We start from the raw sequence: 20,842 nt of genomic DNA, 5'->3' as shown, positions 1-20,842 counted from the left end.
GGTTCCAAGGTTGGACCCGAGACAAACTAAATTAATTTATAAAAGTGGACGTACTTCGGACACGGACATCGTTGTGCATTCATTTAGCCGTTACCCCTGATATGGGGTGCTAAATGGATAAACCAATATATTTAATGCCTCGTCTTATTGTCTTATGTTTTACTCCTGAGGTATAGACATACATAGTTTTCCGAGATACTCACGACCAGGTGACTAACAATCCATGGATCCGACAACGAAAATCAGGTACTGATTTATTGTACTGCTACTGGCTCTCCGATTGACCAATAATGGGTTACATTGCAACGTCAAGCCCATGGCTCTGACCTACAAAAGTGGAGAGCTCTGATCATTCATGTTCCACTATAATCGTGTCAAGCACACATCGGAGACAAATAGAATCTAATCCCGTTCCCAGCGAGAGTTTGGTGACGCGAGCCAATGCCAATTGAGTAAGCAGGATATTATCCAAGATAAAGATAGACATTTACATGGGACGGACATTTATAGATGATCCAAGCAATGGCGTCCCTTGGGTTCTGACATTTCGTTCAGGGGAATATAAGGAAATTAAAAAAAAAAAGGTACCCCCCCTCTTTTTTCCATTTAACTGTACGTACTTCCGTATATAGAATTGGAATGTCTAAAAAAAAAAAAAAGAAAATGTCGAAGGGTTTCATGTTTCCATGTATAATTTTTGATATCTAATAATTATGACTTCTATAGTGTGGCTTGTTGGCAAGTCTCTCCTCGGACTAGTGTACCGCTAAGTCTATTAGGAGACTTGCACTGGGTTTTTTTTTGTTTACTGAACTTCAATTCTTCAATTCTTCACCTTTCGTAACTCTGACTCCTACATCATAACCATATCCTAGTTAATCTGAATTCCTTTTTGTCCTTGATCCACCACGACTCCTATCTCGCCCCCCCCTTCCGCCCTGCCGATCCCCGAACTTCCAAGCGCCCAAAAAAGAGGGGGAAAAGTGAACTTGAACTGAACAAGTCCCGGTCTCACAAACCAGGAGACATCGGCGAAAACGTACTGAAACTATAATATGAGGAATTTGGTGAGTGATCAGCTGAACCTATCCATTGTTTCTGCGATCTCGTTTCTGGCCTTGGCTGTCAACAAAGAGTCGAGGTGTGGCTTCTATTAACTCGTTTGCCTGCATATGTCACCACATGCAGTCTTACCTGTCTTTTTTTGGCTCTTCTTCCTTTCACGTGTATTTGACCTTGCGCTGATCCTATAACTGGCGCAGATCCATCCTCGATACTCCGTTTGATACATACTTTCGTCATTACGGTTAGGTAGACATTGCCTATCTCCTACTGAGCTTCCAAGTCGCTCCGCCCCACGGACCTCACAGCATTGATACCCATACGAGTCTCTCAGCCGCATACGATTCAGGATTCAGCGCTGGCCAAGTACATAACTAGTAGCCCAAGGATCCATCTGAAGCTGTGGCGGGTCTGATAAACTACACAACCCCGACCCTCGAACTTTCACATACACCCTGGACTGGGTCCAAGTGTCGCCCAACATGCCAAACCGAGCTTCAACAGTGCCCAACCTTGACTTCAGCTCCTTCAAGATCGACTTGAAGAAAGAGAAGGTCACATCGCCTCTGACGCCAGGTGACCATAGTTCAGACGGTCCGACCCCCTTAACACCACGTTCGCCCAAGTCTGCCTCGAGCTCTCCACTCTTCAAAGGCGCGACAATTCGCCCTGTCACGCAAGACTCCGACAAGGCAACCAGCCCTACTCTCCCGCTTTCCCCCGGTGCAGGCCCCTCCGAGCCTACAACACCCGGTATCACAGCTATTCCTCAACATTTCCCTTCTCCCAAAGACTCCCGACATACGCGCGATGCCTCGAAATCATTTTTCGGCAACCTGAAAGCACCAAAATCATCACACAAGTCACAACGTTCAGATGGCTCGGAGAACTCCTCCGAACATCCCAAGAGCAGAGGCAGCTCCAGAGAGCGGAAGTCATCAATGACTTCAAAGCCATATGGGTCCACGCCCGATCTTCCAGGGGCAGTTGCCCGTGCGAATGGAACCGAGAGGACTAGTGAGTTTCCCTCTCCACCTGTGTGGTTCATATCTAACAGAACAATCTACAGATGAACTCTCGGGCCACAAGAATGCGCACCAAACAGTTACCAAGAAAGTCGATACAGAGCTAGATTCCGCCGCGCCGAAGAAGAACAAACAACGATTTGCAAACCTTTTAACCCGATCTCGCTCCATTCGAGTTGACGACTCCTCCGGACCTAGACCCCCACGCCGACGCCCGTCCACTGGTCTGGCCAAACTTGAAGAGTTCAGTCAAAGCGCAACAACGACCGCGAATCCACCCCGTTGTGAGACTGCGCGACCAGAACGCCCTGTTCGGGGAGGCTTGCAGCCCCCTGAGCGCCAGGCCGACGCCATATCTTTGCGAAAAGAGCGCAGCCACGGTAACATCGTCGCATCGGGCTCGCTCAGTCAAGTCTCCGGTGCCTCATCTACCATCTTCAGCAACCTAAAGTCTTCAGGAAGCAGCACCGCAGACCGAATTGGCAAGGCCGGGAAAGGATTCTTTGGCAAGATCACTCGCAGCGGAAGCACCAATGAGAGAGAGATGATCACCGATGACTCGTACACGTGCTCGGTGATAAATCTCCCGCTCATTGAGCAGGCGAGAAAGACCCGCATTGCGAAGAAGCTCGAGGACTGCCGAGACAAAACCGAGTTCTGGATGCCTGCCTTACCATACCGCTCGATTGATTATCTAAACTTTAAGGGTTGTGAGGAAGAGGGTCTCTACCGTGTTCCCGGTAGCGGCAGGGAAGTCAAGCACTGGCAACGACGATTTGACACAGAACTCGACATCGATCTCTTCGAAGTCCCTGATCTTTACGATATCAATACGGTTGGATCTCTCTTCAAAGCTTGGCTTCGTGAGCTTCCCGATGAGCTTTTCCCCAAAGCAACGCAAACGATGATTGCTACGAAGTGCGAAGGCGCCACGACCGCACCACAGCTACTCAAAGACGAGCTTTCCAAGTTACCACCATACCATTACTATCTCCTTTTCGCCATTACCTGCCACCTTAACCTCCTTCACTCATACGTGGACCAGAACAAGATGGACTACCGCAACTTGTGCATCTGCTTCCAGCCCTGCATGAAGATCGACGCATTCTGCTTCCAATTCTTAGTCTGCGATTGGAAGAACTGCTGGCAGGGATGCTGGACTGAGAAGGAATACCTTGAGATTGAGAAGAAGATGGACGAGCGCGACCTGCGGGTCTCAGTAGAGGCCGCCAAGGCGAAGGAATATGCCTCTGCTAGCCACGAACGCGCTATCTCGTCTTCCAGCAGCAGCGCTGGGGAGGAATCCCGTCAGCCTTCCCGGGAGCCTTCCCGTGATCCACCTCGCCCGGCGACCTCATCACGCCCAGCAACAGCTCGTCCAGCAACCGCTCGCACCCGAAAGGCTCCGCCGAAGAATATCGAGACGGCACACTCCCGAAGCATCTCTCAACTTCCCGAGCTTGGCCCCCCGCTCTCTCCTATCAAAATTTAAATCCGAAAGACGTCTTTCCTGGCAAAAACTTGTCTTGGATGAAACCAGCCTCACGTCGTTATCTACCTTTTGTGGCCTGTTCCAACTGGGCTGGCCCGATATCCGTTCTATCTGCCGGACCAGATAGGACTGGACAAGTTGTTTCAGAGTGGCATTACCTTCCTCCACCATCACCATTTTCTCCTCTCTCCGCACCTCTGATATGATACCTACATCGCTGCTAGCCGTATGATCGGTCGATATCTTCATTGTCATTTGGTCTCAACCGCATATTGGGATCGAATCCCTTATCAATATTCCTCTTCCATATGTACATATTTTGCTTTCCTGGCATCTACTCTGAAGGCGAATGGCCGGCCGTTTCGTTTACTCGTGCCATTTTGCTTGACTCTTGCATCGTATCTCTCTCTTTTTCGCTGGCTCTTGTCTATTTGGAAGCGCAACAAATCTCATTCCATGCTTTGCTTGATATTGCGACATCTCCAGATTCCCCACTGCGGTTGACATTGGTTTCCATCATCGCTATTTGTTTTATGTTTGGCGCGTTTTGCAATGGGGGTTAACGTTTCCATTTTGCTTTTTTGTTTGAAGTATGTATCTGGCATTTTCCTTTCCGAGGATTGTACAATAAATGAAGTGAGAAAGGCACTTTTCGGTTCGAGCAAGATCATTTCTGGTACAATAATCCCCATAGCCTCACACAGATAAACCAAGACTATCGAGCTATCGAGTAAAGGCCATCGCAAATATCGATAGATGCAATAAGACTGCTTTTGGTGAATCACGGTATGTCCACAATACATGAAGGATCCCATTCGACTCCCAACCCCAACGCCAGAGATGTAAAAAGAATCACAGGAAAAGCCAGAGGCCATAAGATAAGTGGAAAAAAAAAACGAAAAAGAGATCAATCAACGACCACCCCTCATTTCGCACGAGCAGGGTTGGATCGCTTCTCATTCGACCGCTGCTTACGCTCATTACGCTTAATACGGTCCTTGCGCTCAGTCCGAGACATACCACGAATGTTACCTCCATTGGCATTAGCCTCAGCCTCCTTCTTCCACTTCTTCTCATCAACCTCAACAAGCCACTGGTTCTCGTCGTCCTTGTTCTTGCCCTTGTAACCCCAGCGCGGCACCCACTCGCCAGAAGCCTCGTCGTACTGAAGCTTCTTGCGGCGCTCCTTGTCCTGGCCGGCGGCACCGGGCTTCTGGCTGAACTTGCCAATACCCTTCTTGCGGGCGAACAGCTCCCATTTCGTGGGGGCCTTGGGGACGGGGAGCGGCTTGTGGCGCGGGAGGTGGATGTTGGGGGCGGGGAGGTTGAGGAGAACGCCGTCTGAGACGGAGGTCTTGATCTCGCAGGTTGTCAGGAGCTGATTGAGGAGGACCTGGACGCCGTCACGGGCTGTCGCTTTCAGGGAGTCGTTCAGCTTCTGGTCCTCAGGAAGCTCAAGGGGGTTGGGGTCATTGACGAGCAGGTGGCCCAGGTCGAATGTGTAAGGGGTGGGCTTTGAGACGGTGATGGGGCTGGACATGGGATATTAGTTTCTGTATTTTTCTTCCGGTTTTTTGGGGCCTTCTTGGTTCTGGAAGAGGGTTCTTACAGTCTCTCGGTCTTGGAGCCAGCCGCAGCCGCAGACGCGGTGTTTGCCATCTCGATATCAGGCATTGCGATACTTGTAATATTGGTAGACTGTTGATGTTCGAAGGTGGGTATCAGCCCGAAGAAAAAAAAAAGTGGTTATCAGATACAGCCGCTTTACTTTTCTGCCATGACTAAGGCATCCCCACCGCCTTTCCTTCTCAGGGCGGGCGGATTTCGCATCAAATTATTGACCGAAGTGTTAACTGCTGTTGTTTTCTCAACTCAATTCCCACCCACCTCCCCATCTCAGCACCGGTTGTCTCCTCGCTGGCTGCGCCGGTGTTTTTGACAACAATGGCCTCCTCGTGGTGCTGGAATTGCCTCTCGAGGCTTCGCCCGACACCACGAGCACTCCTCCCGCCGTCCGCAACGCCCCGGATTTCGAGCGCCCCCTTCCACTCCACCGCCGTGCACTATGCCCAGCCGGCCAAGAAGAAGGGAAACAGCTTGACTGCTGTGAAGCACAGGCAGTCAACCAGCTTGAGAAGGAAGAAGAAGAAGGTCGCTGATCGCGGTGGACGTCCCCCGGCCGTGGGTGAGCGCAAGGCTTTGCGGAAACGCATTGTCCTGAGCAACCCCAATGCCCTCGAGATTGAGGGCATGCTCGAGCTGTCCCCGGAGACCATGGTGGATTCCCGTCTTCGTGGTACCGTTCTGGGATTGCCTGTGCCGATGATCGATCAATTGAGAGCAGTGCAAGCCTTCAAGCCTAAGCAGGGCTGGTCGATATTCCGCCGACCTGGAACGGTCCTCCGACGTGATACCATTGAGATGGGTCGTTTGTTTGAGCAGATCTCTGGGGAGGGCGATAATGCCCAGAAGGGCAAGGTTGTCAAGAAAATTGTTACTGGTATGAAGGGGTCTGGAAAGACCGTTCACCTGCTCCAGGCTATGGCCATGGGCTTCTTGAAGAAGTGGGCTGTGATCACTATTCCCGATGGTAAGTGGGACTATTCACTAGTGTATCTTTCAATTTCGCAGCTGCTGACCTGTCAATCTTACAGCCCGAGACCTCGTGTCTGGTGACACCGCCTACGCCGCCATCGAAGGTAGCAACCCTGTGCAGTATGTCCAGCCTAGCGCCACCTCGGCTCTGTTGACTCGCACCGTCGATGCCAACCGCGAGCTCCTCGCTAGCCTGAAGGTCTCCCAGAACCACCCAGCTCTAAAGATGCTGAAGCCTTCCTCGACCCTCGAAGACCTCGCCAAGCTTGGATTCAGTGATCCTGCTGTCTCCTGGAAGGTCTTCCAGGCTCTCTGGACTGAGCTTACTGCTACTGCCCCCGCCGCAGGATTGGAGAAGGACTTCCAGCCCCGTCCTCCCATGCTTGTTGCCGTGGATGGTCTGGCCCACTGGATGGTTGAGAGTGCCTACCGCTCCGCTGACTACAAGCCGGTCCACGCCCACGACCTCGCCTTCGTTAACCACTTCCTCTCATTGCTAAAGGAAAGCGATTCCCTGAAGAACGGCGGTCTCCTCCTTTACGCCACCTCATCCTCGAACAACCCCAACCCCTTGGCTCTCAAAATTGCCTTGGACCGTCTGGCCGCCCGCCAGGCCGGTATCAGCGCCTCCTCGCCGGAATACCCACAGCCAGAGGCCTACAGCAAGGCCGATCCTCGCGTCCTGGACCTGCTCCAGGCCGCAGAGAAGGCTGCCAGCCCTCTTGAGTTGCAGACGCTAGGCGGTCTCACTCGCGACGAGGCTCGTGGTTTCATGGAGTACTTTGCTCGCAGCGGTCTGCTGCGTGAGATCATCAATGACCAGTGGGTGAGCGAGAAGTGGAGCTTGTCTGGCGGCGGTATCATCGGCGAACTGGAGAAGCTCGGCCGTCGCGTTCGCGTCACTGCTTCCGCCTCGAAATAAGGGGTTCTGTCTTGCATTTCTTTCTCTTGTCTTATCTCCGGCTTTCAAATTTGTCTTTCACGTTTACCACTGTATATCGGATGCTGGGGTTTTCCTTGTGTGTTCTTCGCCCATGTATTTTACAAATCTCACTTGGTCCTTGTGTCTGTATGCATATAATGGATTTGTTTTTGGAAAAGTCTTATATCCTTCGATCTAGTCACTTCGCGCTACCATTAAGTCTCTTCCACGACTAATGAAACACTAATCCGAACAAACCCATTCCAGGCTCGACATTGAATCGATCCTCAAGCATCCAATTTCTTCGGCCGAATACCCCTCACCACATCAGGATAATCAAACTTAGCCGTCGCATTCATAAATGACGAACGCTCTGGATGCGCCTCAGGGACATCATCCCCCCGGCTCAAAAAGGTCATCGGGAACCCAATATCAAACTCATAAGCCCCCTCAATTTCCTTCAAATCCTCATCAGATAAATCAACCTTAAGCCCCTCAATATTCCCCAATAAATGCTCAACCTTACGACCACCCACAATCGGGACCACATACGGCGCCTTGCGCATCACATAAGCCAGCGCAACGCTGGTCAACGCAGTGTCGTGTCGAGCAGCAATATCCTCCAGCACCTTCGACACGGCAATGTCCCGCTCCGAGGCGGGAATCTGTCGTCCGGGATTGTTCCCGCGGGCGATCTCTTCTCGCTGTGCGGTGGTTTTGAATAAGCCGCCGCCGAGGGAAGCCCACGGTGCGAGGCCCATTCCTTCGGATGCGGCCATGGGGATGATGTCGCGCTCGAAATCGCGGGTTGCGGCGTTCCATTTGCCTTGGTACACCGAGAAGGGGCGGAGGCCGTGGTCGCGTGCGTCTGTGGTTTAGGTTAATATGGGCGTATATGGGTTGGGAGGGAGCAGCGGTAATATAATAGCTAGCTGTAAATGGAAAACTTACATTGATTCGCCTTGGTCACGATCCACGCTGGTGTATCGCTGATACCCAAGTACAGAACCTTTCCAGCCAAGACTAGCTGGTTGAGCGAGGTCATGACCTCCTCGATGGAAGTACTGAAATCCCACCAGTGGACGTAGAGCTATACTCGGAAGTTGTACTTGTTAGCCAGCTTGGAAGAGGCCCCCGAGAAGTAAACCGAAAGAAGCAAGCCACATACCAGATCAACATAATCCGTTCTCAATTTCTTCAAACTCGCTTCGACAGACAGCTTCAGGCTCTTGGCATTATTACCAACGAAGTTCGCCTGGATCTCAGACTGGTTGTGAGCGCGGTAGGCCGAGGTATACTTCGTTGCGAGGACGATTTCATCGCGCACGCCGCGAACTTCCATCCACTCGCCGATCCATTTCTCAGATTCTTCAGCTTGGTAGTTGTTCGCTCTTTTGGTTTGTTAGTGATTAGTTTGGGGAACATTCAAGACTGGTTGATTGTATACGTATCAATGAAGTTGCCTCCGTTCTCGTAGTATGTATCCAGGATCTGGAAAGACGTTTCTTTGTTGCATTCGCCGAGACCTTGCTTCCTGTTCCGGTGTTAGTCGTTACTGCACATGTGATATTTGGATATAAGTATGTATTCCACGTACCAGCCATCACCGAAGTTCATCGATCCCAGGCATAGTGGGCTCACTTTAACGCCGGCAGTGGGTGCTAACAGGCGATAGCGGCCGAGGTGGGACTTGGGGGTGGTAGCTCGAGCTAACATGGTGGGAATTGAGAGGATTCAAATTGGTTTGGTATGGAAATGATGATTTGGACTTGGGGATTTCCCGTCCTTTATAGCACACCACATGCGGGGTTAACTGCGTTAATAAACTAGTGCAACTAATGCATGAATGTCGCCGGTGGACGTTAAAATATCCTTTAATTCCTAATTCCGGCAAGTCTGCGTCTAATAGGGATGTTTCGGGGTATTAGGGTTAACTCCGTTCTGATATGCATATTGGCTTTGTCACATGGATACAATCGTGTTATACCTCAGAATCCGCTGGACTTCCGCTGGACACCCGTATATCTGGGTCTATCCCTGTCCTCATCCTCGGCCTTAACACCCTCGACCACAGCATCATTGGCCTCATCCCCATCCTGTTTCTCTCCCTATCCCTCCCCCTCCCCCCCCTCCTCCTCGTCCTCGTCCTCATCGCCATCGAGATCGTAGTATGTATCATATATATCTTCCACAATCTCCCGGTACTCTCTCAAATAGTCCTCCATCTCAGAATCATCCTCTCCAAGAACGCCACTCCAATATTCCCGCTTTGGCGGAATCGTCACTGGACCCGGTGTCCAATCAATAGTCCCATCGCCCTGGGCAGCATCGCTATCAGACACAGATTCAATGTTCCCTTTATCAACAGTAGGAGCAAGCCCTCGGCCTTGACACCTGGGACACTCGCAGTTCTTTCCAAACAGTTGCACAGCGTGCATATTGAGATCGGAGTCTTCGCCAACGGGATCAGCGATCCTATAACGTTGATATGGAACTCTAATCTCTTCTCCAGCTTTGATATCCTTGTTCGCCCAGATGACCACGCGGTTGGGGACCTTGTCATCGTATCCCCACAGTGCGTTCTCAAAAGGACGACAGGAATGATTGAACATGCTAAATCCAGGAAAGAGAAAGAAATTCCCAAACGATGGTTCCATTGCCGAGAGATCTTCGTGTCTGTCTCTCATTCTACTTTGTAGGGTTGGGTGTAGCACCGGCTTGGGACCATCTCGATCAGTGAACGTTGGGTTCGCACCTCGCCGTGCATGCTCCCATGGTACAGCATTGACCAGCAACTTCCGCAGTACAGTCTGAATGACCCAAGTATCGAATGAGAGGTCGCAGAAAATGTCCACTCCAAGGTTGAAGAGGATATCGAACGGTATCTGGATATTACCGGCCAGAGTGAAAGGGAACCAGGTGTCTTTCCACGGCTCGTTGGTGTCGGTACCTGCCTCGAGGACGAGGAGTTCGTTAATTTCATGCGCGAAAAGATTAGGGTCCTCTTGACGGCGGTGGAGCGTGAGTTCGAACACGCTCTTCAAGAGTAGACTCAACACAGTCCCGTGGCGTTCATTGGTGTGAGTAAAATACTGCGATCCGCCCCATGTCACTTTATTAGGTCGCATGGAATCGTGCAACCAGCCCCAATCGAGGCCACAGAATTCTTGGAAATGGTACGTTTCGCGCGCAATGGACAAGCAGTGGGGAGCCATGCCGTCTGATATTGCATCGTTGGAAGAACAGAACAGCAGACCGCCTCTCGTCGCTCTGAAATATCCTACATCCGTACATTTACACATCATGTCAAGACACACGCAATCAGCTTGGTGCCTCCATCCGGGATCTGGTGCCGGATCCTGAATGGAGTCCCAGTTGTCCTCGATATGCTGGACCTCGTCTGGGTCAATCAACGTTTGACAGTTGTCACATCGTGGCACATGGAGGGTGTCTTGGCTTTCATCATCGAGTAGCTTGTTGGGGATGAGATTTCCGCGAACAACGGGTTCCTCGTAGTGAATTAAGGTTCCTGCTTTGATGTTTGCAGTGGCAAAGACTCCCAAGCCATTGAAGCAATTGTCCTTTGTGAGTGGTCGTACCTGGCATGTCCGTTGGGAAAATCTTCCGACACTGGCATTGATTATGAAGAGATTTGCATTGAGTGCATTGATGAAGTGCGGCGATTCGCGTTTCACATCCGCTTGGTCGTATGGATATTTATCGGCGCCTGAAATCCATCCTCGGCTCCACTCGTGTCCATAAAGGGACGGATGAAGCGTTGAGGGAATATCTCTCCTCTGTGCGATCTCCTCTTTCACGCGGGCGCTCACTGTCATCCGTTTCTTGGGGACTGACACATCGCGGTATGGCAGAGGTCGTTGGAGTTGACCATGCATGTGGTCATCAAAATCATCCCAACAATTCAATGCTGCGAGGCTGAGACTGGTGATGCTGTGAAGGGCGTTCCTCAGAGTTGGAATGAAATAGTTGACACCATTTGCCTTCCTCATTTGCAGAACCTCCCTTGTCATTGGGACTCCCTTGATCTTCAATTCCATCATCAGGTGCTGCTGAATGGCGTCCCAAACTCGGGTATACATCCCAGGGCGTTTGTTCCTTTGGGTTGCTGTCGTCAACACTTCGCAGAGAAGTTCTCCGCGGTAGGCATCTCCAATGGCGAGATCAAAATGGCCTAGTAGGTAATGGCAATACGCACGGCTGTTCCAGTATGTTGGATTGTACGGGCTCAGTTTAATTGCCGCGGTATACATTTCAAGTGCAGACATATCTGTTCTCGTAGCAGGACTCATTACAGGCCTTGGCTCACGATGGATACCCCAGTGACTCAGGTTGCTTTGTTTCGAGACCCCAAAGCGCTCATCACATTCGTATTCCCATAGACGACGTTGTAGGTCTGTCTTTCTCCCATTTGTGCTTAGACCCCTCGATGTCAGTTCTTCTGTGAGTGCATCTTTCGTCCAAAGATCCGGATCTCTGACGTTAAGGCCGTGTACGAAGACTTTTTGTTTCATTGCATCCAGCCCCTGCACGCCGTTATAGGTCTCGTCCAAGCCCTCCTCTGTGAATCTGGCTCGTGCATTCTCACGCGAGATAGGTAGAAGTGGATTGCTCATCAGGTGCTCATAGACGTTGTGAGCCAACGCATGCATTACGGATTCTTCATCGTCGGGTGCTCGTGTATAGGGTCGATTTGCATGTGCCTTCCATGCACGTTCGAGGGATTCATCGGGCTGCTGCCAAAATCGACGGGCAAGAAATGCGTTGTCTTCGGTCAACGCTGGGGCTAGTGGCGCTCTATTGAAAATATCTGGCCGCTTTGGAAATGAGGGTGGATGGACGATATCTCCCCCAGGTAAGGTTTCGTATAATCTTCGCATGGGATCCATCTTGATATCTTGGATCAAGTAATAACAGTTTGAACGCGGGAAAGAGTATGTTAGGACTTCGATTTCCTTAGATCGCGTGAGTCTGTGAGTCCAACACAGACCCATGGAGTCGTGATGAAAGTATTAAAGTTAGATCAGTCTCATACTCGCCGCAGGTCTCGGCTGCAAGGAATCCCCATATCAAAGAGTCCCCGGGGGACAAAGAAAATATCAGATCATGTTTATTTTTAGACGAACACAGTCGACTTGAGTATAGTTCAACAAAGAACGGCGAAAGATGTGGTCTTTTGGAACGAACTTGCTTCGACAAAGAAAGCCAACAGTTCCCTTGGATAACTTCATATCAACGCCAATATGTAGTGGCTGGAGAGATCGGGATTCTTAGAGGTTGAAATCCACTCCACTTTTTGGTGGGAAACTGCCTTGGAGTTTAGAGAAATGTCAAAACAAAGGATGAAGCGCGCCCCTATAGAATTTTCTCGAAGACTTATAGTCCTAAGTCGTGTATCTATGCAAGTAGATATATGCCCAACGGGTACTTATAGGTGCGTTGTAGGAAAGTTGCTGGATCGGGTGAACCGTGCTGACCCCCCAACCCCAACACAGCCTTGGAGATATATTTAGACCCTTTTAAAAAGACTAGACCTTTAAGATTCTCATGTCTTTGTAAAGTGCTCTAATCCACACCATGTACGGTCAGTCGAGTCGTTCTGATCCTCCATCACAGCCGGAATGGCGACTTCCTCAACGTCCGGCGCAGCCGTCGCAGTCACAGCCAGTGCCTCCTGCTCCTCCCCCTCCTCCTCCACGTCCCCCGGTTCAATATTCACCAGCTGCTCCATATTCACCGGCTACCTATGGACCGATTTCAAATCCACAGAGACTACCATCGCCGAGTGGTGCGGATACAACCACGTGGGGAGTGCGGTTCAACCAAAGCTCCGGTCCCCCACTGCCGGTAAGTCCGACCTTGGATGTCAAATGTAAACAACTAACCGTCGCATAGCCTCGACCTCCGAGTACCAATGATCAACGATATGCCTATGGACAATCTCAGTCGCCTGCATCTGTAGCAGCCCCTTTTCACGCCATCCAACCCTCTCCGCCCCCCCCTCCACCTCCTCCGTCATATACACGAACGCCCGCACCACCCAGTGTTCCACAACCGCCTCCAAAGATCCCACAGGGGTTCCAACATGCACCAACCGTACAAAGCGATCAAACGGGGCGAGTCCCATTGCTCGCTCATGGCGCGGGGCCGGCTGCAATGATTGGATCTTACGAATTCCGCCCGCCTATCCTCGATACAAGTACTACAACCACCAGCGCATCGGCTCTGGGCCCTGGAACACCATCGGATTGGGAGCATCTTGGTCCAACACCTGGACACTTTGACGACGCACCGTGGTTCCCACCTCGCAGAACGCCCTCTCCGCGTCACGAAACGTTTCAACCACCAAGGCCTCCGGCTGATATTCCCAATGTGCCTGTGGAAAGTGAATCTCACATCGTCGCTCGCCCGAGAACAGATACAAATGAAACGCTTTCAAGTACTATCTCCGGGGCGACACAATCAGGACGAGCTACCTCACATTCGCCCGTCAGTCCATGCACAACACAGGGAATATCAACACCGCCTTCACTGGTCCGCGTGGACACCACCAACTCTGCCTTGTCTATGGGACGTTCAGACAGTATCGACAATGTAATTGATGCATGGGTCCGCCCATTATCTCCTGCGCATAAACCAGTTCAACCGGAACATCAGGACCGCCCCAGCGGGTTCAATCAAACTAGCCCAGTAGAGCGCTCGCAGTCTGCGCGAACCAGCTCGTCAATTTTTGACCATTTGCGATCGAGCTCGAATAGTTCTGCGCGAATGGTCGAAGGATCTAGAAGGGTGGCTACGCCAAAGAACCAAGATCCCTTTGAGGATATGGACCCCTGGTCCAAATCATCGTTGGAAAGATATATTGCCATGCTACGTAAGGAGGCAGTGGCTGACTTGGATGAAGAACGATATAAAATCTTCACGGCTTTCATGGCCAAGGAGACCAAGCTCCGGGAGATTCTCTATAATATTGAGCATGAGCCTGAGATTAAACCGCTGACTCCGCGGGCTCCTGGCCCTGCTCCTCCTCAACCGCTATCTGTTTCTAATCCCAAACCGCCTGTTGAATCGGGACTGATACCTGTTGCGTCAGAAGAAAGCCCGCCCATGTCGGCGGCAACAGCAACAGCAACAGCAACAGCAACAGAGGATGAAGATATCGATGATGTTGGCAGTGAGTACAGTTCAGGTGGCCGGCCCCTGCTCGCTCAGCAAGCGCGACGGAGCTCGCAATTTCTTCCTAATTTATCTACTGTGACCTCGGGCGCAGAGTCGGCTCATCTCTCAAGACCCTTATCCATGATGTCAACAGATACGCAGAAGCAAGTCTTGGAGCCCCTGGCTACGAACCCCCCGCGGCCCATATACACGCCATTCCAGTATAAGGAGGGTCCTCAGCGAGGCTCGGACAACCTCACATTTGCTCGCCCAGCCTACAAAGCCTACTCTGATATGCGGCAAGCAGCTGTCAGTGGGCGAGTCATGTCAAATGCGCCGGCAACTACATCTCGTTCGAGCTCAAGCACTGCACTTGCATCTCCAACTCAGAATGAACATGACGAGACCTTTCTCGGTCTAATTCGTCACAAGAGCGTCGCTTATTCTAAACCGGCAGAGCAAAACTCTCCGCCGCTTCCATCGCTGCCAGAAACTCTTCGTCAAGGCCGGCCGAAGGCCCTTGTGGAAGAATTACGCACCATAGTATCAAAGCCCTTGGACAAACAGTCTGAAAGCTCATGGCAGATCACGACTCGGGAAGGACTCGAAAATTTCTCGGACGATTTCTCGTGCATCAGACGGACCGCCGATCAATGGGAGGAAACAGCGCAAGCGAGACGGCAAAAGCTAGATCAGGAGCGTATGGCTCGTCAGGATGAATCTGAGCTACACATCGATGATCTTTTCAATGCGAAAGAGATCGGGTATGCAGACATCAATACCTTGGAAGAAGACTTCCGGCAAACTGAAGCTCGGGTCCAATTAGAGGAGGAACGACACGAAGTGGACGATTTCGTTACACATGTCTTCAACCCCTTAGACGAAGGCCTGAAATCTGAAATTTCGGCGCTTCGCAAGTCCTACGACGCTGCTCTCAGTCAACTTGACCGCGATTCACAGGGCAAAGCCCCACCAAGCGAACGAGGCAGCCCATCCGTGACCATGAAAATGGTTAATGACATTCACAATAAGCTTGAAATCCGATTCCAGAAACGTCTTGAATTAGCTCTTGACTGTGAGCAACGACGGAAGAAGGCTGAGCGGCGACCACTTGTGTTCATGGGTGATGTGGCTGGTCTGCGAAAACTAGACGGAGAATTTGACCAGATGGAACGGCGAAACATTCTGGAAGCGAGCAAGGACCGTGATGACCGAGCCAACCGACTCATGGATTCCTTCGACGATGCAATTTTGCATGGACTAGGTACAAATCAGACCCTCCTAGATGAAGTTGCCTCAAAAGCAGCCCAGCTAGATACCGCCACCCTTCGAGCCTCCGGTCTATCGATTTCTGAAATTGAGCAGATTCTCAAATCTGCAGCAACCTTTGCGGCATCCCTCCGAGCCGATTCGGAGGCCATAATCCGCAGCGCCGGGGTTGCAGATATGACCCTCAACGACGCTGACTATGGAGTGTCCGTGGCGGAAGCGCGATATGCCAACTCAGAACCGGATATTTTCCATCGGCTTGAGGATGAGAAGAAAAAAGAGGATGAGAAAATCCAGGAAGACCTAAATTCAAAGTTGCAGAGCATTCAGAAGGGGCCTGTGCAGATTGAGGCCACAATTCAACGCCTTCTCCTTGGCTTACACAACGACCCCCACACCGCTGCCCCGATCTCCCCAGTCCACGATTCTTTCCCAAGGAGGTCATCTGGTGAAGTGGCTATACCTCCAAGTCTTCGCCCTTCGACTACTAGCCCGAGTCCATCTTCCAGTCCAGCGCCCGTGAGTCAAAGCACGGATGAAGAATTGGAACATAAACAAAGGCTTCTTAGAGCGCTAGAGGCAGCCAAGCAGCGCAACGCTGCCAGGAGCCACCATTGATGGAGTGGGAAGCAGACCAAATGGAACATCCTGGACGCGACGAATTGTGACGAATTTTCTTGCATTCAATATTATACCCTTTTCTCTTTTCTCTCTTTTCCTGTCCACGTGTTTGTGTTTCAGCTCGTATTTTCCAAGTTGATACCCACTTTATGCAATCTACTAGTTAAATGAAGACTAGGGTAAATTGCCTATTTTGATCATTTTGTTCGCACACTTGGTTTACAGCTAATTCTTACTATGTTGCCCTTTAATATTGTCTGATTCTTTCCAGTAGTCAAGTTGATAAAATATTCTAAACAAGCTTATATGGAAATTGAAGTATATTCCTAGTTTGCGTCGACAACATGCAATCTGATGGAGGCTTTTGCACCCGATGTCACACGAAGATTCTTTAACATTCTGATCTTGTGTGTTAGCTATAAATATCATTATAGCACTCTATCTTCTTCGCTGCCTCCAGTGCTTGCAGGACAACTTTGATGATAGACCTAATCGTCGAAATCATACCCTTTTTTTTTCCCTCCCAGAAGACCCGTAAGCCTCCGATACATTTTGAGAGCATGCTGATTTTCCTTTCCCTTTCGCGCCACTGTGGCTGCGTCGTAGACAGGGGCCAAATTCAGTCAAGTGATTGAACGCGCAGGAAGGGGGAAAAAACAGCGCACAGACGATATCTTCGAACCCTCAAGAACCAAGCTCAAGGAAGTTAGCCATCACCTACGCTATGTGTGAATCTGATCGCAGTGCATACCAAGGCACAATTTTTAGGCGCCTAGGGATGACGATTGGCAGGCGATAGCCAAGCCAGTGAGCTAAACGCCAATTGCTGCCGATCAGCCGTGTTGCGCAGTCAAAAAGGCCTGCCGCAGGCTCAACAGACCTCTCGAGTTGTCCCGGTGCTTGGGCCGCATCAACTTGCAAGGATAAAAGATTACCTCCAAACCCAATGTCCAATCTGGCGGGTCTTGCTGTGCCGCTCAGGGAGCTGTGCGTCGCGCTCGGATTCGTTGCGCTCTATATGGATATCGATCCCCTGACAACTTGCAGCCGAAAGAACGTCGCATACAACATATTGTCCTGCGCAGGACTTTTAGTCCACTTGACATGTCGTCTTGATGGGTTATAGTTGATCCACTCTCCAATGATTTCTCTGCGCGCTATGCAAGGTAGGGCCCCCCATCTTGGATGATGCAGGCATCGTATGGTGTCAGGGAAGTAAAGTCATTGCGGTCTATACTCCGTATATGGCTGGGTTTCTGTCGGCTGCGCTCGCCGTCCGTGGTAATCGGGGCATCGGATTCTCATCGGGGTCAAGAAACCAGTCACCATTCTCGTTTGGAATAGTCTATCACATTCAACCACGTTGATGAACAGGGGTTTCAAGGTGCGTTTTTTTAGCGTTTTTCTTTTGAGGCATGGTTGCCTCGTGGATAAAAAGAGCCTCGGGTTCCCGAGAGTCGTGACATCCTAGCAATTCTCCACTGTGGAAAATACCAGGGTGCAATCATGGCCAACGAAAAGCGACTTATACGAATGGCGATCCAAAAGCGATGCTGTTCTGGAGCTTCGAAAAAATTTCCGATCTCCCTTTCGATTGCTCGGGAAGCAATTGCAGCTTCGCTGTCTTACGTTGTAAGGTCCAGGCTGGGGTTTTTTTATCTTGTACTGAGAGCATCCCCGTCATCTTCCCAGCTTCCGAGGCGCGGCCCCTGTCCTTTTCGCCTACGTCAGGGTCTATATCTCGCAAACAGCGTATACCTACTCTATATGCAAATACGAGATGCAAGCTTTGCATTGGTCAACTGTAGAATCAGCCACCCTGCGACTCTCAGGGATCAACACACAACATACCAAGATTTAACTTTCTGTCAATTCCACTTACATTCTTTTCCAGTTGCATGCATTTGCTCTCAGGCAAGAACTGCGCGTCTTTACGAGACTGTGTCCTCGGATACCGTCGTAGCCATACCCGGGCTACAATCTGTTTTCAGGTGCCAGCCACTTAACCCCAGATATTTCCACAAGATCTCCCATTAGTGGATGTCTGTGCGCGCGATGATGCTGATCCATGAGATTGTAGGTAGGATTAAACGGCGCAGCTTTGTCGAGCCATCATCCCTTCTCCTGCAGCACATCCCATCGAGCCTCCGGATTTCCCCCTCTTTGCCTGAGCACTCACCTTTCACTAAGCGCTGTTGGGGTTAAAAAGAAAAAAAAAAAAAAAAAAAACCTCGAAAATCCCAAGCCGATTCGATTCCCCTGAAAGTTATTGTGAAATGACAAAATCATCTCAGTGGCCCCTAATTATTTAAAGCGGGCGACAGGGAAGCCCGTTCCATGGTTCAGTGTACCCGCTTCCGTCCATGGGTCGGGAGAACTCTGTGAGTCTACGACCGTGTGGGAAACCATCTTGTTCGCCCCTCTTTGATTTCCTTAAGGGAAGCCTGTCTTCTTTCTTTTTTTTTTCTCGCAATGTCCGCTCCAACAGGGCAATTTCATAGGCTGTCCATTGGTCCAAACATGCCAGATACAACACTGCCTACTAGAGCGACCCGCACCGGGCGACCGGACTCTTCCGATAGTGAAGGGGAGGATAGCTCAGAGAGCTCCAGTGGTGTGGAAGAGAACGAAGAAAGCAGCGATGAGCAATCCGAATCAACTAGCGCCTCCGTCCTCGCACTGTCTGGCATTACCTATGACCTCAGCCAACTAGATTCCGAGTCTGAAGCCAGGGCCTTTGTGGGCTTGACCGGCCGTTTTGATGTCGTCAACTGTCGCTCTACTCCCGCCGGATATGACTTTCAGCTGTTGGATCGGCCACAAGTGCACATTGGCTCCGACTCATTTACCTGCACGTGTCCAGTCTTCCAGGATCGACCGGACGGGGCGTGTCAGCACATCTTTGTGAGTATGCCTTTTGGGGGAAGCTTAAAAGGCCGAGAGGCTAAAACTGCCAATGCTAACCCCTATCCCCTGAACAGTGGCTCGTCGACCAACTGCACAGCTGCTTCCTCCCCACGCCTCAGTCAACGGAGGTGACACTGGGTCCAGACGGACGGCCGGACCGCCTCCCTCGGATCGAGGACCTCCTGAAGGGTAATTTGATGTCAGTTGCAGCACAGCTCAAGTGGCAGTGCCTCCGAGACGAGGAGGACGGGATGACGCGGACAGAAAAGGTCCGCGATATCTTTTCTGCATTCAGCAAACGCACTCTCCCAGAAGACACCCGCCGGGATTTGACAGAGACAATCGAGCAAGCACGAACGGCAGAGCAGTGCGTGGTCCAAGGAGATTTCGAGGCGACGATGTTCCGACTTGCAGTGCACGACGACGCGGTTTTTGACAGCCTCTGCAAAGCGATGCCCGCAGGCGCATGTGCGGCCATCTACTTCGATAAAGTACAAGCGCAGTCACGCCGACTTCTAAACGACTTTGACCGATATTGCACAACTGGCGAGTTGCCTGCAGACCCCGTGAGCCCAGGCCTAGGTATGGAGGTCAACGAGGTCGTAACCCAGCTCCAGCGTTCTGTATCCCAGGTTGCCGTCAACATCGCAGCACGTGCCCCGCACGGCTCGGAAGGTGCCGCCGAAGCCCTCGTATCTCTCCTAGAGTCAGTCGTGGCTCGCAATAACGATCCCCTCGAAGGAAATCGCCTAGGTCGCCAGTCCTTCCACGGCGAAGATGAGGACCAGCGCAATCTATATCACTTGCTCATCGGGTCGGTCGAAACAGACTCCGAAACAGACGCGCGGCACTTTGTCCTGAACGCGCTTGATGCCCTGCCACCGGTGGACCTCCACCAGTGCGCCAACCGCCTGCGCGACATCCTCCGCAAGATCGAAGTCAATCGTGCCCCAAAGCCATATCTACTCCATCTGGCATCGTTGATCCGTATCGCTGATTCTGCCGCTTCCGTTGCTGGGGGATCTGGACAAAAGCGACCCGCGGCCGGGAATGGAAATTCCGGGGGGTATTCAAAACGAACCCGCTGAATTCACCGATCTTTTTCTTTTATACATATGTTATCTGGTTTTGGGAGGCTATCGTGTTCATTCATTGCAATACCCCGCTGCATCTTGTCTTTACATTTCATCACGAATCGCTCCAGTTTTGTTTTGCTTCTCCGGCCTGTCATTCATTTACCCGACGTATTTTGATGTCTATATACGATCAAAAGAGCTGTTTATTGTCATAGCCATTTTCATATACAATCACTCTCACAGGCATCAGACAGTTTCGACATCCCATGCCAATATAGAAATCAAAACAACTCCAGGAACATGTCGTCATTGCCAAACCCAGCACTACGGCCTTGGGACCCCACAACCATGGTTTGCGTTGTGAGCTGGGTATCACCCCTGCCGCGCAGGGATAAGTTAGCCCATTTACGAGGTCGAGCCATGGAACCATTCTCGGTAGAATGTGGGTCACCCACACTTTGGAAATCCCTCCAATTTCTCTATTCTTCCTATCTTCCTAGCAGGCAAACGAATCAGCACCAACTTCCAATGCCGAGATCAAGACCGGGAGTCCTCCATGGATATAATCCCTGTAGATCTTGATATCCGGATCCATCCGATCGCTTCCCGCGTTCAATCTACATCTTGGGTACGGAGTACGGACGGACATAACTACCGGAGCCACTCGGCATTCTCAATTTTGATCTGCCCCTCAATC

At 51.0% G+C, this 20,842-nt stretch overlaps 7 protein-coding genes across 7 annotated transcripts; 4 read left to right on the top strand and 3 right to left on the bottom strand.

The window, feature by feature from the left end:
• Positions 1 to 1,544: 1,544 nt before the first annotated feature.
• On the top strand, positions 1,545 to 3,579 carry N7447_007550 (uncharacterized protein; the record flags this gene model as incomplete). The annotated part of the gene is made up of 2 exons (XM_057231812.1): positions 1,545 to 2,079; positions 2,132 to 3,579. 2 exons carry the CDS (start codon positions 1,545 to 1,547, stop codon positions 3,577 to 3,579), a joined length of 1,983 nt encoding a protein of 660 aa, XP_057083577.1.
• A 925-nt stretch (positions 3,580 to 4,504) lies between these two features.
• N7447_007549 (ribosome biogenesis protein RRS1) lies at positions 4,505 to 5,253 on the bottom strand (the record flags this gene model as incomplete). The annotated part of the gene is made up of 2 exons (XM_057231811.1): positions 4,505 to 5,111; positions 5,189 to 5,253. The coding sequence occupies 2 exons, from the start codon at positions 5,251 to 5,253 to the stop codon at positions 4,505 to 4,507; spliced, it is 672 nt and encodes a 223-aa protein (XP_057083576.1).
• A 270-nt stretch (positions 5,254 to 5,523) lies between these two features.
• N7447_007548 (mitochondrial 37S ribosomal protein mS29) lies at positions 5,524 to 7,096 on the top strand (the record flags this gene model as incomplete). The annotated part of the gene is made up of 2 exons (XM_057231810.1): positions 5,524 to 6,169; positions 6,234 to 7,096. The coding sequence occupies 2 exons, from the start codon at positions 5,524 to 5,526 to the stop codon at positions 7,094 to 7,096; spliced, it is 1,509 nt and encodes a 502-aa protein (XP_057083575.1).
• Positions 7,097 to 7,383: 287 nt separating this feature from the next.
• Positions 7,384 to 8,812, bottom strand: N7447_007547 (aldo/keto reductase; the record flags this gene model as incomplete). The annotated part of the gene is made up of 5 exons (XM_057231809.1): positions 7,384 to 7,964; positions 8,048 to 8,186; positions 8,265 to 8,487; positions 8,544 to 8,630; positions 8,694 to 8,812. The coding sequence occupies 5 exons, from the start codon at positions 8,810 to 8,812 to the stop codon at positions 7,384 to 7,386; spliced, it is 1,149 nt and encodes a 382-aa protein (XP_057083574.1).
• A 392-nt stretch (positions 8,813 to 9,204) lies between these two features.
• N7447_007546 (uncharacterized protein) lies at positions 9,205 to 12,003 on the bottom strand (the record flags this gene model as incomplete). The annotated part of the gene is made up of 1 exon (XM_057231808.1): positions 9,205 to 12,003. The coding sequence occupies one exon, from the start codon at positions 12,001 to 12,003 to the stop codon at positions 9,205 to 9,207; it is 2,799 nt and encodes a 932-aa protein (XP_057083573.1).
• A 688-nt stretch (positions 12,004 to 12,691) lies between these two features.
• N7447_007545 (uncharacterized protein) lies at positions 12,692 to 16,159 on the top strand (the record flags this gene model as incomplete). The annotated part of the gene is made up of 2 exons (XM_057231807.1): positions 12,692 to 12,961; positions 13,010 to 16,159. 2 exons carry the CDS (start codon positions 12,692 to 12,694, stop codon positions 16,157 to 16,159), a joined length of 3,420 nt encoding a protein of 1,139 aa, XP_057083572.1.
• A 2,475-nt stretch (positions 16,160 to 18,634) lies between these two features.
• On the top strand, positions 18,635 to 20,157 carry N7447_007544 (uncharacterized protein; the record flags this gene model as incomplete). The annotated part of the gene is made up of 2 exons (XM_057231806.1): positions 18,635 to 19,066; positions 19,144 to 20,157. 2 exons carry the CDS (start codon positions 18,635 to 18,637, stop codon positions 20,155 to 20,157), a joined length of 1,446 nt encoding a protein of 481 aa, XP_057083571.1.
• Between the last annotated feature and the right edge of the window lie 685 nt (positions 20,158 to 20,842).

Source organism: Penicillium robsamsonii, assembly GCF_028829455.1.
Source record: "Penicillium robsamsonii strain IBT 29466 chromosome Unknown utg000004l_segment0_segment0, whole genome shotgun sequence".
NCBI classification, from domain to species: Eukaryota; Fungi; Ascomycota; class Eurotiomycetes; order Eurotiales; family Aspergillaceae; genus Penicillium; species Penicillium robsamsonii.
Note: the sequence above shows the minus strand (reverse complement) of the source record. Positions and strands in the feature narration are given on the sequence as shown.